This window comes from Apodemus sylvaticus, chromosome 18 (genome assembly GCF_947179515.1).
Source record: "Apodemus sylvaticus chromosome 18, mApoSyl1.1, whole genome shotgun sequence".
Classification (NCBI taxonomy): Eukaryota; Metazoa; Chordata; class Mammalia; order Rodentia; family Muridae; genus Apodemus; species Apodemus sylvaticus.
In genome coordinates this window covers 69,329,706-69,350,298 of record NC_067489.1, presented here as the reverse complement: position 1 = coordinate 69,350,298, position 20,593 = coordinate 69,329,706, and the positions used below count along the sequence as shown (strand labels likewise).

Below are 20,593 nucleotides of genomic sequence, written 5' to 3'. Positions count from 1 at the left end.
CCTGGCAGCCATGGTGGATGATAGCAGACAATGGGAAATGTACAAGTAACCCAGCCTCAGGGGTTCCCAGCCCCGCCTCCCCTGCTCCATGTGTGCATATATACCTGTTTGTCCAAGAACCCTTTACCTTCAGGGTCTGCCAAGTCCCAGATCTGTGAAGACACAAAAGTACCCGTGAGTGTGAGTATTGCTCACCAACAATACACAGAACACAAGTCACATTCTCTGTCATGAGACAGAGCCAACAGCCTTTCCAGACTGGGGTTATTTGGTGGTAGGGCCCAAAGAACGCCCTGTGCCCACTTAGCTCTCCAGGGTGAAGGTGCCTATTTAGATACATGGCAACGTGAACCTATAGATATCAAGACACCAAAAGCACTCTGCTCTGGTCTGCTGCCAGTGCCTTGAAGGTGACTACCACCTGAGACTGACCTCAGACTCAAGGAGTCTAGCAGCCTCTGCCTCCAGAGTGCTGGGGTTAAAGGACTGTTCCCCATACCTGGCATCATGGCTTTGCTTTATTTTTGCACGACAGGTCATACTATGTAGCCCAGGCCGATCCTTCTGCCTTAGCCTCCCACGTGTAAGGATAGGCTAACAGCTTCATCCAGGCCTGTCTTCACACCCACCACTTACAGCTAAGAGGCTCAGGTGTCCTAGCCCTGCCCTGGAGAAGAGCAACACAGCCGCTTTCATTCCAGGGACGTAGGAAACCATGATTCATCTTCCCTACCTTCCCCAGGATGATGTCTGAAAGTCCGGATTTCTTCAGAAACAGTGCAGCCTCACTTGCCCCAACTCTCCCTGTGTAGGCCGGGTCCACCTGCAAGGGGACAGCAAGAGTCAACACATCTACTCAGAGATACCGTCTCCATCTGTACTCACAGAAAGCTGCTTTAAATGCAAGCCCAGCCTCAACAAAGATAATGTGCAGCTAGGTGCAACTCAGTGGCTGAGCAGCTCTGCATGTAAGAGGCTCTGGGTTTTGCCCACAGCACCAACACATACATGCACACAGGAATGCATACACACACACACACACACACACACACACACACACACACACGCGCGCGCACACACACACACACACACACCATATATAAAGGCAATGATGGGCTGGAGAAATGGATGGTTGGCAAAGTCGCCTACCACCAAGGCTGATAGCCTGAGTTTGATCCCTGGGACCCACATGGTTAAAGGAGAAAGCTGAACCCATGACTCCTCCACAGGCATGCCATGGTACAGGTGAACACACACCTATACAGAAAAGAAAAAGAAGATAACACTTAGACATACCTGCTTGTAATAAGACTCGTATAATGGATTTCCACTGGGAATCTAAACAAAACAGAAGAGTCACAAAGTGCTCACAAGCAGACATGTGGCCTGCCAACACAGAAGCACCCTCCCATCCTGGCCTTTTTCTCTTCAGGCACTATCCAGGTGGGTCTTTCATTGTTTTGTTTCATTTCTGTTGGGACAAGACACTGCTAGACAGCCCTTAAGATCCTAGTGATCCTCCAGCTTCAGATTCATGAGTGCTGATATACAGGTAGCGACTGCTACACCTAGCTTCAAGCCAAGTGGTCTCTTGCCTTAGCCTCTTAAGTGGAGGTAACAATACACAATCTTTTGCCATCACCAAAATATGCCCTGGTTCTAGTAAGGATGTGTGTCCCCGCATCCCCAGCACAGAGGGCTCACATAGGCAGTGGCAAAAGCAGGGTCCCCTTCCTTTGCCTTCTTCCAAGCCCCATGTGTTAGGCGTGTCAGTATGTGACCCTGGGTCACCAGCATGCACTCATCTGGCTGTTTCCAGGCCCTCTACCAGCTGCCTAACAGCTGGCAGTGCACAGACTCATGCTGCAGGGGTCTTCCAGGACACACGGTCTTGTGCTGAAAGCACCCACTCCCTCTGTGCAGGAAGCCCAAGGATACCCACAATCAGCCAGAACATGTCTGCTCAGTCCAAGCTTCTGTCCACAGGGTCCCACTTATCCTATTACCTCCCTCACTGGCCTCAACAGGACACCTCTATAGGGAAGAAGGAGTCATTTGGGGGAGGAAGCCACCCCAAGCGGGGAAGTGTAGTGGGGTAGCAGCAGTGGGGTCTTCAGCCCTGGGGGAAGGGACAGCTGAGGCAGCAGTCAGGACAACCGGGAGTATTTAGTGCTATTCTGTCTCAAACAAACAAACAAACAAAAAACCAAGTAAACAACCAAGCCACTATATGAAAGGGCTTTCTCTGTTGGGGCTTTTGGAAGACTGAAGTCCAGATGCAGGGGCAACAACCCCAGTGAGCGGCAGGGGGAGGGGCACTTTCTAGTGCAGCCAGGGCCTCCATACTCTGAAGCTTCAGGTTGCTATCATCCCGGAAGTGATTCCCCATGGGAGGGTGTGTCCTGCCACTCTGTCTGCCTGGCTAAATGTGGGTGTCCTGCTTGGCCAACTCAGCCACCAGGGCTTACAGGAGAAAAATCTGTTCTTGATCAACAGCCCAGCCTTGGGAACACATCACAAAATACAGCAGGACTGAGTGAAGAGAGTGAGCTAAGGGTAACTTAAAGATGGGAGCCATCCACACAGCTGTGGAGAGATGGAGGAGAAGGGTGCCAACCACACAGCTGTGGAGAGATGGAGGGACCTTCTGAGCCATTGTGAGAGGTTTATCAACACTTCCTTAAGGTCTGTGGAGTCTCCAAGTCCTAGCACTTAGGAGGCAGTGGCAGGAGGATCTCCGAGTCTGAAGCCAGGCTTGTCCACATAGTGATTTCCAGACTACCCAAGGCTAAACATAATGAGACTGTCTTTAAAAACATTTAAACACTTCCTTAGCCTGGCCTGCCTATGCTACTGATGGTCCCTGTCTAAAGACAAAACCCAAACCAAGCACAACTGCCAGATGAACTGTCAAGAGAAACAAGGCCCTAACCAAAAATCCAAAAAAGAAAAAAAAAAAATTAGCCGGGCGGTGGTGGCGCACACCTGTAATCCCAGCACTTGGGAGGCAGAGGCAGGCGGATTTCTGAGTTCGAGGCCAACCTGGTCTACAGAGTGAGTTCCAGGACAGCCAGGGCTACACAGAGAAACCCTGTCTTGAAAAAACCAAAAATCCAAAAAAGAAAGAGAAACAAGGCCCAACATTCAGAGGCTGCCACAGCCAGGCCCACGCAAGCCTGTTCTAACCTGGGACTGGAAGGACCGGGCAGGGCAGCAGAGTGCTGTGGACACAGATGAGGAAACAGCAAACATCACACGTGATTCACGCTTCCTTTTATGCCATTGCTTCCTGGGGCCTAAGTGTTCACCGTTACACCATCCAAGCCTCAGGCCACAGACTTGGCCAATCTGTGAAACAGGTATGAACAGAAACCGCAGTCGCAGCTAGCTCATGATGCAGGCAGCTAGCTCATGATGCAGGCAGTGATCCCCAGGTTGAGCTCCCAGACAAGGACAGAGCCCTCTGTTTTCCACACAAGCTACCCACACAAGTCTAGGGACCAAAGGACAAAGCTTTGAGGGCAAGGACATGAAGATGGCCACAGCCCAGTACATTGCCAGGACACCACGCTTTCCACTTAAACCATAGCATGCAGGTCCCTGAGGTCCCTTCACTTTTCCTTCAGCTGGGCAAGACGGCAGGGAGAGGTCATGGGGCAGTTCTGCACACTGCTGCTGAAGCAGCTTCAAAACATTACAGCTCTGGAGAAAATGAGAATGTGCCAATACTCCTGTGGAGTGGATGGTCTAGGGATCACAGCCCAGCAGCTCCAACCCTGCAGGGGCCCGCCAAGAAAAGGCTCTTCCCAAGCCTTTTCGTCCAGCCGGCTCCTGCCATATCTACTTCCTATGTGCTCAGCCGAAACTGAGCTTCAGCTATGGACAGATCTTGGACCTTTGGGGCTGAGGAGATGCTTAGGAGGCAAGTAAGAGACACTGAATTAGACCTCCAAAGCATGTGTAAGGGCAGCTATCCTCCTAGCACCCCTTCTGTGAGAGAAGAGGTAGCTCTTGAACCAGCCAGAGCCGCACACACAGTGGAAGGAAGGCGATGCCCAATGCCATCTGTCTTGACAGCTCTGCTGCACTGTCCACACCACACCCATGCACGCTGGCTTTGTTGTTTTGTTTTGTTTACATTTTCGAATCTTTGAGGAGGGCTTATTTTGTGTTTTATAGTACTCAGGATTGATCCTAGGGCCTCATACCTGCTAGGCCAGCTCGACCTGAGCTATGCCCGCAGTCCCTCACTGGAGGATTCAAGTTCTATAGCCCTCAACAGATAGCAGGGGTAAAAAGACACAAAAGAAAGAATGTAAATGACAAAAGTATGTATAATCCATTCTCCAAATAAATAGAACACAGTGAAACACCGTTATGGGAAATATTAAAAATGAATGCCAGCATGTTGCCACACTAGTGCCAGCAAGGCAGTGGCCATCTGCAGACCTCGTGCCCCTGGGCCACAGGGCTAGCCTGCCAAAGGACTCGCAACCTCCGCTGGTTATGCCCACGCTCCCATGATCTGCTAGCCTGTCCGCTCTAGCCCGACTCGGCCAGCTCTCTGGCGAGGGTCCTGCCAGCTCGTCTCGCCTCCGCCCAGCGCCCACACAGCCCAGTTATCTAGTAAAGCATGACCCTCCATCTCAGTTAGTCAGCCAGTTAGATCTATGTATCTCATAGACACAATTACAAGATGTCGATACAGTAATTCCAGAGCCAAGTAAAAGTGATAAAGCCTTATCCCAGTATTTCTTTCTTTTCTCTCTCTCTCTTTTCTTTCTTTCTTTCTTTAGATTTTTTTTTTTTTTTTGGTTTTTCGAGATAGGATATTTCTAACATTATGAAAACACACACACACAGGAAAACGTCTGAACCCATCCTGGTTCTTCTCCCTTCCTCCTTGCACACGCACGTACCCTCTCCACAACTCCTAGCTCTGCCCCCTATCTCCCCGTCCAATTACAGACCCTCTCTGTACTGATGAAATTGGACAGGAAAATTCCTGCAACGAAATGCAATAGCACATGCCTGTCATGCCAACGCTTTCCCCACGGGAGGAGGATCAGAACCCGGGCAGTGTCAGGCACCCTGCAGAACCCAGAGCCTCTCACCCTCCTGTGAGAGCAGAGCTCCTCGCTGCCTGCTCACTCCTGTCTCGCATCCCGCCCTGCCATCTGAAGACTGTGTTCACACAAGGCCTCTTGGTGTGTGTCCGGAGCCAACCAGCAGCTTGGGCTCATGGCGAACGCTCAGCAAGCTCTGCCTCTGCTCCCTAAGGCCGGGATTATTGGTAGTATATGTACGCCACCATGCCTGGCCATGAGCTCCTCATTCGGTCATCTTAGAGGGCAACACTTCAGGGCAGACAGGTGGGACAAGGGACCTTGTCCTATGCAGGCAGTGAGTGCTGGGACTTACAGGAGCCCCAGGACAGGAGACCTTCACTCTATTCTAACTTGCTGCAAAGACAGCCTAGGTGTGCCAGAGCTGGGCAGTTACATGAGCTTGTGACCTGAGAAAATGCATTCTTGGGGCTCCACAATAGTGTATTTTATAAAACCAAAGCCGATAGTGGCCAGAGACTGAGCATACAAAGCCACTTGAAACAGGCGCAGCCTGCAGTTTCCCCAGGGAGCACATACTGCCCTGGTATAGGAGGGAGGCATGGAAGCCCAGACCCTGACCAGCCTGCAGAGGTGTGTGTGAGAGTCCTGTCATCCCAGCTCTCCACAGTGGGTGAAGGCTGCCTCGCTGGCACAAAGCCTGGCTCCACCTCTAAAGCGACACAGACGATCCTAGCACTCAGGAAAGGCAGGCAGGACATCACTAGTTAGAGAACAGATCCGCGGCCAACCTCAGCTACACAAGAACCTGTTTCCAAAAAAAAAAAGGGGTTTTGTTTTTTTAAAAACTGGGGGCAATGGTGGTACACACCTTTAATCCCAGCACTAGGAAGGCAGAGGCAGGTGGATCTCTGTGAGTTTAAGGACAGCCTGATCTATATGGTTGAGTTCCAGGACAGCCAGGGCTACATGGTGACACCGTATCTTGAAAAAAAAAAAAAAAAAGGAGAAAAGAAAAACAAAAGCCGGGCGGTGGTGGCGCACGCCTTTATTCCCAGTACTTGGGAGGCAGAGGCAAGCGGGATTTCTGAGTTGAAGCCAGCCTGGTCTACAGAGTGAGTTCCAGGACAGCCAGGGCTACACAGAGAAACCCTGTCTCAAAAAAAAAAAAAAAAAAAAAAAAAAAGGAAAAGAAAGAAAGAAAGAAAGAAAGAAAGAAAGAAAGAAAGAAAGAAAGAAAGAAAGAAAGAAAGAAAGAAAGGAAGGAAGGAAGGAAAGAAAGAAAGAGAAAGAGAAAAAGAAAAAGAAAAAGAAAAAGAAAGAAAGAAAGAAAGAAAGAAAGAAAGAAAGAAAGAAAGAAAGAAAGAAAGGGAAAGGAAAGGAAAGGAAAGGAAAGGAAAGGAAAGGAAAGAAAAGAAAAGAAAAGAAAAGAAAAGAAAAGAAAAGAAGAAAAAAGAAAAAAAAACTAAGCTGGCAAGATGACCCAATTACAAGTTTGATGTCTTAGTCACTGTTCTATACTGTTTGATTGCTGTAAGAAAACACCAGGATCACAGCAAAAGGGTTTTAGTTTCAGAGGCTTAGTTCATTCTCGTCACAGCAGGAGCATGGCAGCGCACAAACCAAGCTGCACACGCGGCTGTAACTGTATCTCAGAGAGACAGACACACTCTGGGCTTCACTTGGCTTCTGAAACCGCACAACTCACCCCGTGACACACCTCCTCTAACAAGGCCACACCTCTTTTTATTACATTTTAATTAATTAATTAATAATTAATTAATTAATATCCCAAATGTTGCCCCCTCCCAGTTGCTTCTCCCAGAGTCACCTCTAAAAGGGAGCTCCCCTTGTTCCCCACTCCCCCAGGCAATCAAGTCTCTACAGGATTCTGCACATCTTCCCCCACTGAGGCCAGACAAGGCAGTTCTCTGCTACACGTGTGCCGCGGGCCTCAGACCATCCCATATATGCTCTTTGGTTGAAGGCCACACCTCTTAATTTGTACAGTTCTTTCAAATAGTGCCACTCCCTCAAATATATGGTCTACGAGGGCCATTTGCATTCAAACCACCACCACGCGGACCTAGCTTCAATCTCCAGAACCTACATAAAGATGGAAGAAAAGGGATCGCTTCATATACAGTGTCCTCTGACCGCCATATGCATATTGTGCCCACTCTGATCTCCACACACAATGTAGCAATGCTCTATCTCCTCCATAATAATAAAATTATTTTAAAGTTAACAAAGTAACAGAGGTGTGGCTCAGCAGAGCATAAATTTGCACAGACAAGGTCCTAGGTTTTATTATCAGCACTTCAACAAATAAATAAATAAAGGTAAAAATGAGGAACAAGACCATAAAGGGCAGGAGGTCACCGTTCCTCACTCACAGATGTGCTGGGAGAACATCTGGCTGCAAAGTGTCCAGCCAACAGGGCTTCCTGCCTGGGGCGCTTTCAGGTTATGGGTACTTTTCATAGCACACAGCACCATCTTCTGAATAGGACTCAGGTCTAAACACAGAACACAGCTGTTCCCAGGAGCCTTGTACACAGCCTAGCAAGTTTCCTAGTGTACTTCATACATGCCAGTCCCAGAAGGTCAGGTGTGCAACGCGCTGCCTGTAGAACCACGCAGTAAACAGAGTATTGCGGCCCACTCCCACGGGGGGTTTTGAGCAACACGATGTGTAGACTGCACTACAGAACAACATGAGGGCCAGCCTTGTTGTCCACTCAGCAAAGTCACCGTCAGCCATGGGACAGAGCTGGCAGAGGCACACACACAAACTCTGGGTCCTGCTGTGGAGGAGAAGCAATGCAACTGCAGACACTAACCTGCGCGTCGAGGTGTGCAGGCTTAGGCCACTTCCTGAACTCCAGCCAGACTTCTGCTAATGTGGAATCACTCAGACTGATACAGAAAGGCAGAACTGTGTATGCCACGGTGCATCCGCGTGTCAAACTTGTCAGTCAGTTCTCATTCACCATGTAGGTCCCAGGGCTCAAACTCAAATCAGAAGGCTTGGTGGCCAGCATCTTTAGCGGCTTCTTAATTTTTAATTTATTAAAAAATATTAAAAATAGCCGAGCAGCGGAGGCACACACCTTTAATACCAGTGCTCAAGAAGCAAGAGGCAGGCGGATCTGATGGAAGCCAGCCTGGTCTACAGAGGGAGTTCCAGGACAGCCAAGGACTACACTGACAGATCCTGCCTCAGAAAGCCAAATAAATAAATAAATAAATAAATAAATAAATAAATAAATAAATAAATAAATAAATAATTGTGTGCATGTGTGCAATTCTATTTGATTAAAAACCCTGTACATGTATGTGCACTCCTGCTAGAGGACAGGTTAGTCTCCCACCTTGTGGATCCAGGAGACTGAACTCAGGGCTGCCAGGCTTGGCAGCAAGTGCTTTTACCTACTGAACCATCTTGCCAGCCACCCACCCCTCTTTAAGGAATCAATGGTGGAAGATGCTGGAGAGAAGGCTTAGTGGTTAAGAGCCCATACTGAGCTTGCAAAGACCCGAGTCAGACAGCTCACAACTGCCTATAATCTCAGTGCCAAGGAACCAACACCTCCTCTGACCTCCAAAGGTACCACCTGTGTGTACATTTCACATTTCAAACTCATGCAGGAACCAACACACACAAAATAAGTCATCAGAAGAGAAAGAAGAAGAAAGGCTAATATGCCTGACTGCAGCTTTCTGCAGCCATGTCAACCAAGGAGGTACAACGGGCAGGAGACAAGTGTACACATGCAGCCTAACAGAGCCTAGATGTAACTGTGAGACACGCCCATTAAGATCTGTTTGCTAATTATTATCATTATTATTTTGTCATTTTGAGACAGGATGTCAATATGTAGCCAAGGCTGGCCTGAACTCCCAGCAGTCATCCTCAGCCTCTGATGCACTGGGATTGCAGGTGTGCAGGCTGCACCACACTGCCCTGCATGTGGTGCATCCACCATGGAGCTACACCTCCAGCCCTGTTCCAATGGAATCTAATAAAAGCAGAGCAGGAGAGATGACCCAGTGGCTAAGGGCGTTTGCCTCTAAGTCTGATGCCTGAGTTTGACCTCTACTCTTGGCAAGTTGTCCTCTGACCTCCATGCATACAATACAGCGCCTCAACATAAATAGAAGTAGATAGAAGCCACACCGGGAGCCTCATCTGAAGTCTGGAAGCGGGGGGGGGGGGGGGGGGGGGGGGGGGGGGGGGGGGGGGCAGGTCACACACTGGTGATTTATAAAAGATACAGGTGAAAACTCAAATGATCATGCCTTCATTCAGTATAAAATGTAAAAATATAAACATCCAGGAAAACCCTTTAGGATTCAGGGATGGATGAAGGCAGAAGCTGGGGTGCCTGCCACGGAGGCACAGAACCTAGGCTGCACATTTGGCTTATGGAGCATGCCATGACCCAGGTTCCCATCCACAGCACTGAAGTGACAAATACAAATGAGTCTTTAGACCTGATACTACAGTGGAGGACTAACTCAAGCTGCCCAAATTCAAGCGCTCACAGAAGCACAGTGGGAAACAAGGCGGGTAGGGTATCTCCAGAGCACTCGTCCTCCTACACAGCACTGTCAGCGAGTGGCAAGACACACATAGGCCGTGCCCGTAAAGACACAGCCGGGGAGAAGTGCACAGACGCCAGATGCCAGGAGCCAGCAGAGAAACCAAAAGCAAAGGCCCCCAGGGCGGCCGCTGAGCTGCCCCCGAGCTGCACAGCTGTCTTGGGCCTTCACTCGTCACAAGAAAGGCTGCTGTGCACAGCGCCCTTCATGAGCCTGCACATGTCCATCTGTCATGCTGGAAGTCATGTCATGGCTCCCAGAGAGTCAACTCAGCACATCAGTCATACCAGTCTTTGGAGGCTAAGGCAGGGGACTTGCCAGCTCTAGAGGAGCCTAGGCTCTGCACTTCCCCCTCCAAAAGAACATACTTGAAGGCCAAGATATAACTCAACAGGCTGGGAGGGAGGCAGAGGGAAAGGAACAGGGAAGCGGAGAGCTGGGAGCACAGCGGGGAGCTGGGAGCACAGCCCTGGAATGAGAAGGTGCTCCGTGGAAAGGTGCCTGCTGTGCAAGCATGGAAACTTGACTCAGATCCCCAGCAGGCACATTTAAAAGAAAACAAAGAAAGGTTTGCTGTGCTTGAATACATCTGTAACTCTAGTAAGGAGATGTGGGGACTCAAGAGCTGAGAGGGCAGCAATTCTAGCCATCGGTAAGTCCTGGGTCCAATTAGAGATTCTCAAAAGATAAGGTTAGGCTAGGGACATGGCTCAGCCAGTAAGGGCACCTGTCACGAAGCCTTGACAGCCTCGGTTTGACCCCTGAACCATCCAAGATAGAAGCCAACCTCTGACCTCTACAGAACACCGCGACAGTCTTGTGGGTAAGTGTATATATGATACAAAATTTAAAAAATTTTAAAGACAGGGTGGAGAGCAATAGGATACACTCAACACAACTCTCCCAGACTCCACATGCATGAGCACACATGTGTACTTGCATATGCTCAGGCACGCACAAAAGTTAAAGTGAAAATCTACCATAGACTTAAGCACAACACATACAAATACAACAGGATAACAGGATAACCTAGAAAACCACCACACAGACCCTTTGGCCACACAAAGCAACCAGAGACTGAGCACAAAAGGCCAGTCCCAAAAGGTGACTGTTGAGCACAGAAACAGCTGCTGACTGCTGGGGAATTGGAGGGAGGGGAAAAGCATGAGGGGGAGGGGGAGACCACTGTCACAGGTGTGCATGACTACAACAATCTCACTGTTTCTTTTCGTGTCCGTGTATGCACAAGCACACACTCATATGCCCCAACTCTAAAGCCAAGGTCAAGGTCATTCTTAGCTACACAGCAAGCTAGAGGTCATCCTCAGCCACTTGCAATTCCATTTCAAAAAACAAACAAACAAAAAAGAGACCTTGGAATTAAAGAAATAGGTCTGAGCTGGGATGGTGGTACCTGCCTGTATCTCAGTGAGCTAAAGCTGAGACAGGAGATAAAGGGTCAGCCTGGGCCACACAGGGAGACCACATAGTGAGACCCTGACCCTACAATGAAAAACAAAAACAAAACTGTGCGTGTGGCTGGATGAGGGGCTTGGAAAGCCTGGTGCAGAAACGCAGTATGGCTGCCTGTGGTAAGCTAATGTGTCATTTAGCTCTCCCTCTCCCCCAGCACATCAGCCTCTGTGTAGAAGATCATGGCCAGGTGCTTCTGCTCTGCCAGGAACCTCAACAGCCAGCCAGGCGGCCTGACCTGCAGACGTTGAGAGAGAAGAGACCTTTTCCACCAAAATGACCAGGCTCTTGTCCCAGCCTGCAGAGTGGCCTTTCTGGGCAGGTGAGTCTCATGGGAGGAGGAGTGTTGTGCCTGTGCGAGGCCCTGGGTCCAGCGCTAGCACCACATCTGTGCCCCAGCTACAGCAGCAGCCTGAAATACACCAGAAAAACCTGTCCAGATGTGCAGGGCAGGAAGGGTGATAGGGCTGTTTCCTCCTGAAGTCAGAAATGGACAGACAGGGATGGTAAGCAGCTGAGGACTGATCAAGCCAGTAGACTTCTGAGACTGACAGAGCACAGAAGAAAGGATGCCTTAGCTTGGGCCACAGCTGCCAAGTACTGGTCAAATAAGGAGGGAGGACACGGAGCCCCATGTGACAGCTCAAGGTCCTGCTTCCGTCCCCAGCAGCACAGAAGAAGACCAAAGGTTGTAAACATGGTGTGATGGGACCATACTGGCAGGGCTACCATGGTAGCTGGCTTGCCTCTTCCATGTTCTGGGGTTCCAGACTTGCACCATCTTTCTCTGTCCATAGGACAGGTGGTTGGAGGAGCTGGCAGAGGGTGGTGGGTTGAGTAGGTTTGGCCCCCATAGACTGATGTGTTTGAATGCTTGGCCCATTCAGACTGACTGAGAAAGTGGAGCCAGGAAAATTTTTAGATTCCCAAACAGTTCCATGACCTGAATGATCTAGAGACACCCTAGCTGGGTGTGCCCACCTCAACCTGCCCTCTCTCCATGTGTGAAACTAGTGGAAAGCAGAGAGCACCGGCTGCTACCAGGTGGCCTAGGATCCCAGCCTCCTCTACAAGAAATGACCCTGAGAACAAAGGTCATTTGAAGCACCTTTCGGAGATAACAGACCTTAAAGTAGACTGTCTGGCTCTGTGTCTTAGGGTTTCCATTGCTGTGAAGAGACACGGCAACTCTTATAAAGGACAACATTTAATTGGGGCTGGCTTATAGTGTCAGAGGTCAGTCCATTATCATCATGGCAAGACATGGCACTAAGGAGCTAAGAGCTCTACTCTACATCTTGATCTGAAGGCAGCCAGGAGAAGACTGGATTTTTTTCATACTGGACATAGCTTGAGAATTTTTAAGACCTCAAAGCCCCACCTTCATAGTGACACACCTGCTTTAACAAGGTCACACCTCCTCCAACAAGGCCACACTTCCAAATAGTGCCACTCACCATTGGCCAAGCATTCAAACACATCAGTCTGTGGAGGCCAAACCTACTCAAACCACCATCCTCTGCCAGCCCCTCCAACCACCTTACTTTGACTCACTAGGGCAAGTAGTTCCACCCTGACATCATGGCACATGCCAGTCACCTTAGGACTTGAGGAGGATGGCTGTGAGCTGTGTAGGCAAGCCTTGTAGGTGACCCTGTCTCAGAAACCAGAGAAACAGCTAAGCCGTCCTGTGCAGGGGCCAACAGCTCCATTCAACGGATGTGGATTCCCTTCCTATCTCAGCCCTGGATTGCTAGGCAGTCCTGGGATAGTAGACCTCCTTTTATTTATTATTTTAACAGATTTTTTTTTAATTGCGTACACTGCAGCTGTCTTCAGACACACTAGAAGAGGGCATCAGATCCCATTAGATGGTCATGAGCCACCATGTGGTTGCTGGGAATAGAACTCAGGACCTCTGGAAGAGCAGTCAATGACTGCTGGGGAATCTCCAGCCCTAGACCTCCTTTTAGAGTCTCAGTCTCCAAAACCCGGCACCAAAGCCTAGCTGTAGTGATTCATTCACACCACATGGCTCCAGATAGAAGTTCATCCTGTCCCTAGAAACGCCACTCTATCCTGCCTCCACTCAAACTTCTCCAACCCTGTGAAGAAGATGCCCCCAAACAGAAGTAGGTCCTCGGCTCCACCACTCCTGCCCTGTTCCCTTATTCCATCAACCAGGGCCCAAGGAAGCAGTGTGTGTGTGACAATGCTTAGGCTTCATGAAGGACAACCCACAAAGGGAGTCTAGGATGTTAGAAAGGAGCCATGTAGCATAGTAAAGGGCTTCAAAGCTGAAGTAGGGACTCTGCAGCAGACAGCACAGAAGCCACATGTCACACAAGTCATCCCAGTAGTAGGGAAGTCTAGCTTGGGCTAAACAGTGAAACCCTCATCCCAAACAACAATAATGGTGATAATGAAGAGAGACGAAGGTGGGTCGGGCAGGACTCAGTCAGGCAGAAGAGCACATGCTAGGTAGCAAGGCTGTTCACACTATGCAGAGGGTCTGGGGTGAGAGCCTTGGGAGAGGTCTGCCAACCAGAGGGCTGGGTGGGCTAACCTCCCAGAAGCTGAGTGCAGGTATGACTAGAGCAAGATGACTCTGCCTCCCTCCAGGACATCATGAAAAGCACTCAGGGCAGTAGAGACGAAGGCTCTGCTGCAAGGAGCCTCCACACCGAGTGTGTCCACGGGACAGCCAACAGATGCAGCAGTAGCCAAAGCCTTCAGATACTCCATGCTCACCACCCACCATGGGCCAAGCTCCCCTCTGCCTGTTCTTGAGGTTATCACCCCAAAAGGCACCTTAGCTCAGCAGACTGGCCGTCACAGCCAGGGCCACCTCTCACCTTCTGAGCTTCTCAGAACACTGCACAACACTGTCTGCAAGGATGCGCGCCCTGGGCTTTGAGAGACTCCTTTCCTTCATGGCCCCTGGAGCCATCTTCCCTCTTCTACAGTGACTCTACCTCTGCCTAACCCACCATCCCCTAGCTGCACAGGGGCCAGGACTTAGGTTTGAATGCATCTGCCTCCACTAGGAGGCTTCCAAACTGACAGGCCTCTTCACACCTACCCTGAGACTTGTAGGGCCACCCCATCCCTCCTTCCCAGTCTGGACAAGCACTGGCATTATCAGCCCTGGTCACTGCCCAGCTACTGCTTGGGTCCTTAGACAGCAAGTGCTGAGCTCCAGGATCTTCAGCCATAGTCCAGTCAACTGACACAAACAGGAGTAAACTGGCCAGGTGAAAGGACCAGGTCAAAGCCACTTCTAGACAAGGAAGAACAAAAGTCAGTATGCCCTCTGCCTGGCCACCACATGCTGCAGTCCCACTTGCCAGCACAAAGCCTCTCCCCAGCCATTTCCAAAGACAAGAACACAGCACCATGGCCTAGGCCCAGGAGGATGACCCAGCCTCTCTCCTGCCCAGCTAGAGGAGCTTCACCAGCGCAGGCTCTCTCTACTCAACACCCCATATCAACTTCAGAAAACGCTACAAGATCCCCGCAGGTCAGTGCGCTCCTGGGCAAGCTCACACACACCAGCTTGCTCCCCCTCAGGCATACTCAAGGCAGCACCCCACCCTTCCTTTCTTGATGAGATTCACAAAACATCGAGACACTGTCACCCCTGGATGTCACGATGACTTCCATGCTGCGTGCTGGGGATGACTGTTCCCCAGCCAGGACTGAGCTACTGACCTGGGCAGAGTGTCTGCCACCCCTATGCACTGGGCCCCAAACTGAGGGAAGGGTGCTTCTTAAGTTCTGACCCAGGAGCGGGGCGGTGGTGGCTCACGCCTGTAATCCCAGCATCCTGGGAGGCAGAGGCAGGCAGATTTCTGAGTTCGAGGTCAGCCTGGTCTACAGAGTGAGTTCCAGGACAGCCAGGGCTACACAGAGAAACCCTGTCTCGGAAAACAAAAACAAAAACAACAAACAAACAAACAAAAACAAATCCAAAATAAAAAAACAAACAAACAAACAAACAAAAAAAAAAAGGTCTGACCCAGGGAGGCCAATCCTGAACCCTCCTCCTCCTTGCGTTTCCAAGTGTGAGAGTTGGCATTGTAGGGGCAAAGGTAAGGACTCAGGCCCTACACACCTGCCACAAGCTAGGCCCTACTCCTCACATGGTCCAGTGTGAGCCGTAGCCCCACTGGCCCAGACTCCCCGCTCCTATCCCAAGTCTCCAAAACTACCAGGAGTGAAAGGGACAACCTGAGAGACCCCCAGAGAACAAAACCCAAGAGGTAAGTGCCTGCCAGACCCCACAGAGTGCGGCTGTATCTGGGACCCCACCGGGAGGGTGTGGCCTGAGGCTTACCCAGCCCAATGGGGGCAATAATGCCGCTAAATATTACAGTCACATAACAGCCTGAAAATTGGCTTCTCTTAATCCAAAGGGGGTGTGCTTCGTAATTTTACATTTCCCAGCAAAGAAAACCATCCTCAGCTCTTTGCCTAGCACGTGCAAGTTGATGGCTTTCATTACCAACACCAAAAAAAAATTAGGGCTGGAGGAAGGGCAGGCTAGTTCCCTGTGATGAGGCCCTCTCCACCCTCAATGGATATCCATGCCAAAGACGGAAAGCAGAGGTGAGAAGTGGCCTGTGGCTGCCCTGAGGCTTAAGGCTGGTCTCAGCCTCCAGCGTGCACAGCAGTGGCTACTTCCTTCATTCATTCGTTTACTGGGAGGACACGCATGGGCACAGTGCCTGTGTAAGTCAGAGGACAACTTGTAAGAGTTGAATCTCTCCTTCTAAATGTGGCTTCCACGATTGGATTCCAATCATCAGACTTGGTGGAAAGTGCGTCTAGGCACTAAGCCTTCTCACAGGTCCAGGGCTACTGCTTCCTCTTCACTGCACATCTGACACTGCACACCCACGTCCGCGTGCCTGTGGCAGTACACAGCACCCAACCCCACCCAGGGTTTCATGATTCCTCTGACAGCTCCACTGTGAACATGCAGCCACACCCTGGGATACAGAATGAATAATAAGGCATGGGCAGGAGAGGTAATGCATCATGGATCAATCACTCGTCCTAGGAACTCCCAAGCCAGGAACAGTGGCTGCTGTGGCCCCCCAGGCTACTCAGGAGGCTGAAGCATGGGGGTGAAACCTCGAGGACAGCCTGAGCCTCACTGAGAGAGCCTGCCTCAAAACGAATTTCTTTTTTTTAAACTTATTTATTTTTATTTTATGTGCATTGTATTTTGCCTGCATGTATGTCTGTGTGAGGGTGTCAGATCTTGGAGTTACAGACAGTTGTGTAAACTGCCATGTGGGTGCTGGGAATTAAACCCAGGTCCTCTGGAAGAGCAGTCAGTGCTCTTAACCGCTGAGCCATCTCTCTACACCCCGCCCCCAAGAATAAATTTAAGGCCAGAGCTACAGCTCAGTTGGTAGAGCACAGTGTTAGTATTCTGTCTAAGCTCCACCCCACACTTACCTGGCAACAGCCAGGGATGCCCCGCCCCATAGACCTGGCCCACTATAAAAGGGGCTGCTTGCCCCTCCTCTCTCTCTCTATCTCTCATCACTCTTGCCTCTTGGCACTCTCACTTCTCTGCCCCTCTTGGGCTCTCCTCCCCTCCCCCCTCTCTCCACGTGGTCATGGCCTACACTTCTCTTCTCTCTCTCTCTCTCTCTCTCTCTCTGCTTCTCTAACTCCCACCCTCTGCCCTCAATAAACTCTACTCTAGGCCATGTCTGTGTGCGTGTGGTCCCTCAGGGGGAAGGGATGCCTAGACATGGGCCCGCCTGGGCACCCCCTCCAACACCGCCGTGCCACACTCCCTAAGCCCCTCTCTCTCTTTTTATGCCCCGTCTGTCACACAGTCTTGGTGGTGTATGCCTGTCATCCATATTCTGGGTGGGAGGGGCAGGGAGAGCATACTGCAAGGTCGCCATCCTCTAATCAGGGAGTTTCAGCCTGGGCACCATGACAACCTGTCTCAAAATATGTTTTGTTTTGTTTTAAATGAAACAAGAGAGTTTGCAATAATATATAAATCACAAACAGACATGTAACAAAGAGTCTATCATACCAGCCAGCTGTTTGTGTGAAGAGGCTCTCCTGAGGAGGAGACAGCTCATCTGAGGCAGGCAGAGCAGCTGGACAGAGGGAGGTGGGTATTCCAGGCAGGACACTGCAGGTGTAAAGGCCTCAGGACAGCCCACAGGGCTGGCAGAGCTAGGTGTGGGAACTCTGGTGCCCACTCACTGATCGGGGCAGCTCTTCTCAGGCAGGGCTGCTGCTGTCTCTCACTGCTTTCAGTCAGTAAGAGTCAACCCTGGCTGCAACCAGAGGGTGAAAGCTCTCTCACAGCAGGCAGCAGGGGCCTGAGGCCCCAACTGCTCTGCCATCGGAACCTTGCTGGGATCACTGGGATGGAGGGGAAAGGAAAGCCGTAGCCTAGAATACAGGAAGGAGGCTCTGGTTTAGAGCCCAGCACTCCTACAGCAAACCAAGCAGCTGCTTCTAAGCCCACATCAGACACAGTGCCTAATAGCTTAACACAGGGAGTGGAGCCCACATTGGGTCACTACCCTGTCTAGTGGCAAGTTGTGGCCCTGCTTGAGGACAGTGACCAGTTGTCACTCTCCCTGAAACCCTTGGCCTCAGGCCAGCCTCTGGACAAGCAGCCACCTATCAGCTTTGTCCAGGACTCATTTGCAGTCCAGGCAGACACCAGTGTGCTATTTACCAAAACACCTTCCTCCTGCCATCCCTATGTCACCCATAGTGACAAAGAGGTGTGGAAGCCAAGTGTGGTCAGTGCTAGGCAGCTGAGGATGCAGAATGGCAAGTTCAGGAGCAGACTGGGTAAATTACCTGTCTTAACCCTCTCCCCCAAAATGCATACAATATACTTAATACATAAAGATAGCCAGACGGATGCTCAGCAGGCAGAGCCCAGCCTGAAGACCCACGCTCCAGCCCTGGATTCACAAGGCAGAAGAGATGCTGTCCTCTGACCCCACACAGTAGTGGCATGTTCATTATATAAAAATGTTCTTTAAAAAAGTACAAGGATAGCTGGGCGGTGGTGGTGCGCGCCTGTAATCCCAGCATTTGAGAGGCAGAAGCAGGCGGATTTCTGAGTTCAAGGCCAGCCTGGTCTATAGAGTGAGTTCCAGGACAGCCAGGGCTACACAGAGAAACCCTGTCTGGAAAAAAAAAACACCAAAAAAAAAACACCAAAAAAAAAAAAAAAAGTACAAGGATACGAGCAATAAGCAGGCTCTGAGAGACAGTCACTGCAGGCACCAGTGACAGCAGTGTCATGCTGGTAACTGGTACCTGAAAACAATCCTTCCAGGCCAGGAAACTACAGCACAATAGAAAGAGCTGAGTCAGAGAGCCAGGCCAGGTGAGGCTGCCAGGCACAACTCAGCCAGGGACCAGAGGGTTCTGACCTCGGCTTACCCTCTACCCTTAACCACAACGAGCAGGGCGTCCAAGACAACTAACCTAAGATACAGCCACCTGCTCATGCTCCAATTCTCGGTCCCTCTGTCTCCCTCCCCACCTCTTTTCTGAGTTTGTTTGTTTGTTTAGTCAGGTTTAACTATGTAGTTCAGCCTCATCTAGAATCATGTAACCTAGGCTAGTCCTCAATTCACAAAAATACCTCTCTCTACCTCCCTAGTGCTTGATGATAGGCTGCCCACCTAGATTCACTGCATAGAACAACTTTCTACAGGGACACTGGCTGCTCCACTGAAGCCAAGCTGAGGAGGCCAAAGGGCAGCTCAGCGTGCAGGGCCACCTCATGAAAAGACAGTTACTTGGCTCCTCAGAGCAGCTGATCCAAGCTCAAAGACAGGCATGGGAACTGGGGCTGAGGAGAAAGCATGTGATGGTGCTGGACAAGGCCTCAGGAGGCAACAATAGCAGGCACTGCGGCACAAAGCAGCCAGGGACTCGGGACCCAGGAGAGGCCACATCCGCCCCACCCCGTTCTCTGTCCATCAAGGCAGTGGCAGAGTCACCAGCCTTCCAAAAAGAGCCTTGAAAACAGCACAGGCACAAGGGGCCAAATGAAAGTCCCCAGGCCCTCAACATGCATTCCAGACACACTAGCCTGGCCAGAGCTCCAGGCACAGAGCTCAGCAGGCTGTGTGGAAGAGTGGGGTGGGAGGGGCTCCACAGCAGGCAACCAATGGTTTAACCCTAATGTGACACCCATGCTATGGGACTTTCACAAGTCACCTGACTACTAAGGGTCTCAGCTTCTTCTCATCCAATAAACAGATTCTTTTTACAGGGGCTGGGAGGTATAGCTTGCCAGTAAAGCACCACCCGGCACATGCAAGGGCCCGGGCTTCACCACAGCACCAGAAACAATCATGACCTACAACCATGGATTGTGGCTCATGAAAGTGTTACCAAATCCCCTGGACATAAATGATACCAGAAAGAAGCTGGAAAACCTAGGGCACCTTTCCTATGAACAAAGAACCCACAAATGCAATGGGCAGAATGAAATCTCAGGTCCAGGAGGGTGAATGGGAAGTCAACAGAGTACCAGTGCCCCACGGCACCAGGGTCAACGTTGGTGAGTGAAAGCCAGGGGTCAGGAGCCGAGAATAGTAAGGCTAGTCGCAAGGGCCAGAAAGGAGCAGAAAGGGCTGTGGGGTGCTGGCTCACAAGCACAGACTCACTCTGAGGCGCTTTACCACAGAGCTGCACTCCTAACTCCCTGTGAGGAGACTGCAAGCCATGAAAGGTTCTGGAGCGGGGAAGGAGTAGTAGTTAGAAGATCCCACGGTGCTAACAGGAGGAAAAGGAGGAATCAGGACTGATGGACAGTGCGACACGTCTAGGCCCCTGCAGAACTGTGGAGTTCAGAAAGTGGCCAATTCCAGAGTCTAGCAGTGTCAGAGTCTGTAGGAGGCAGGTGTAGAGTACTGAGCACTGAGGCTGGGACCAGAGAGCAGAGAGAAATGATGGGGAAAGAGAGATGGGGGAAGCCAAAAAACCCCGAGGAGAGAGAAGGAAGCTGAGTGGACACAGGAAGGAGGCTGCGTGCGAGGGCGAGGGCTCTGTTCCAGAACCTCTGGAAGAGAACGAGGACCCGGAGGTCTGCTGTCACTCATGAGCAATCTGGTGTGAGGCAGGTCAGGATGGGACTGGGAAGAAGAGAACAGACAGAGGGTGACAGGAAACATTCCCTGGGGCTGCTGAGAAAAAGGAGCAGGGACTCTCCCTGATCCTGCGGCTGGAGGCTCAGCCATCCCACAGTCTTCTGTTCAGAACACCTCAGTCAAACGGTATTCCAGAATTCTCCATGCCCTGTTTCCGTTGTGATCCTATGTAAGCTGTTAGGCTCGCTCTAAGGGCCTGGGTAATAGTAACATCTGAACTGCAAGTACAAACACAGAGGGCTGGGCAGATGGCTCAGTCGTGCTTACTGCTCTCGCACAGGA

The 20,593-nt window shown here is 50.7% G+C and overlaps 1 protein-coding gene across 11 annotated transcripts in view; it reads right to left on the bottom strand.

Annotated features, from left to right (window-relative positions):
• The window catches only part of Eps15l1 (epidermal growth factor receptor pathway substrate 15 like 1), an 83,592-nt gene that overhangs the window by 60,333 nt on the left and 2,666 nt on the right, over window positions 1-20,593 (bottom strand). For all 11 annotated transcript variants that reach the window (XM_052162749.1, XM_052162750.1, XM_052162748.1 and 8 more), the window contains exons 2-4: window positions 1,297-1,338; window positions 734-823; window positions 105-152 (exon numbers count right to left, since the gene is read on the bottom strand). In XM_052162749.1, the coding sequence (XP_052018709.1) occupies window positions 105-152; window positions 734-823; window positions 1,297-1,338 (180 nt within the window). The remainder of the gene's footprint in view (window positions 1-104; window positions 153-733; window positions 824-1,296; window positions 1,339-20,593) is intronic.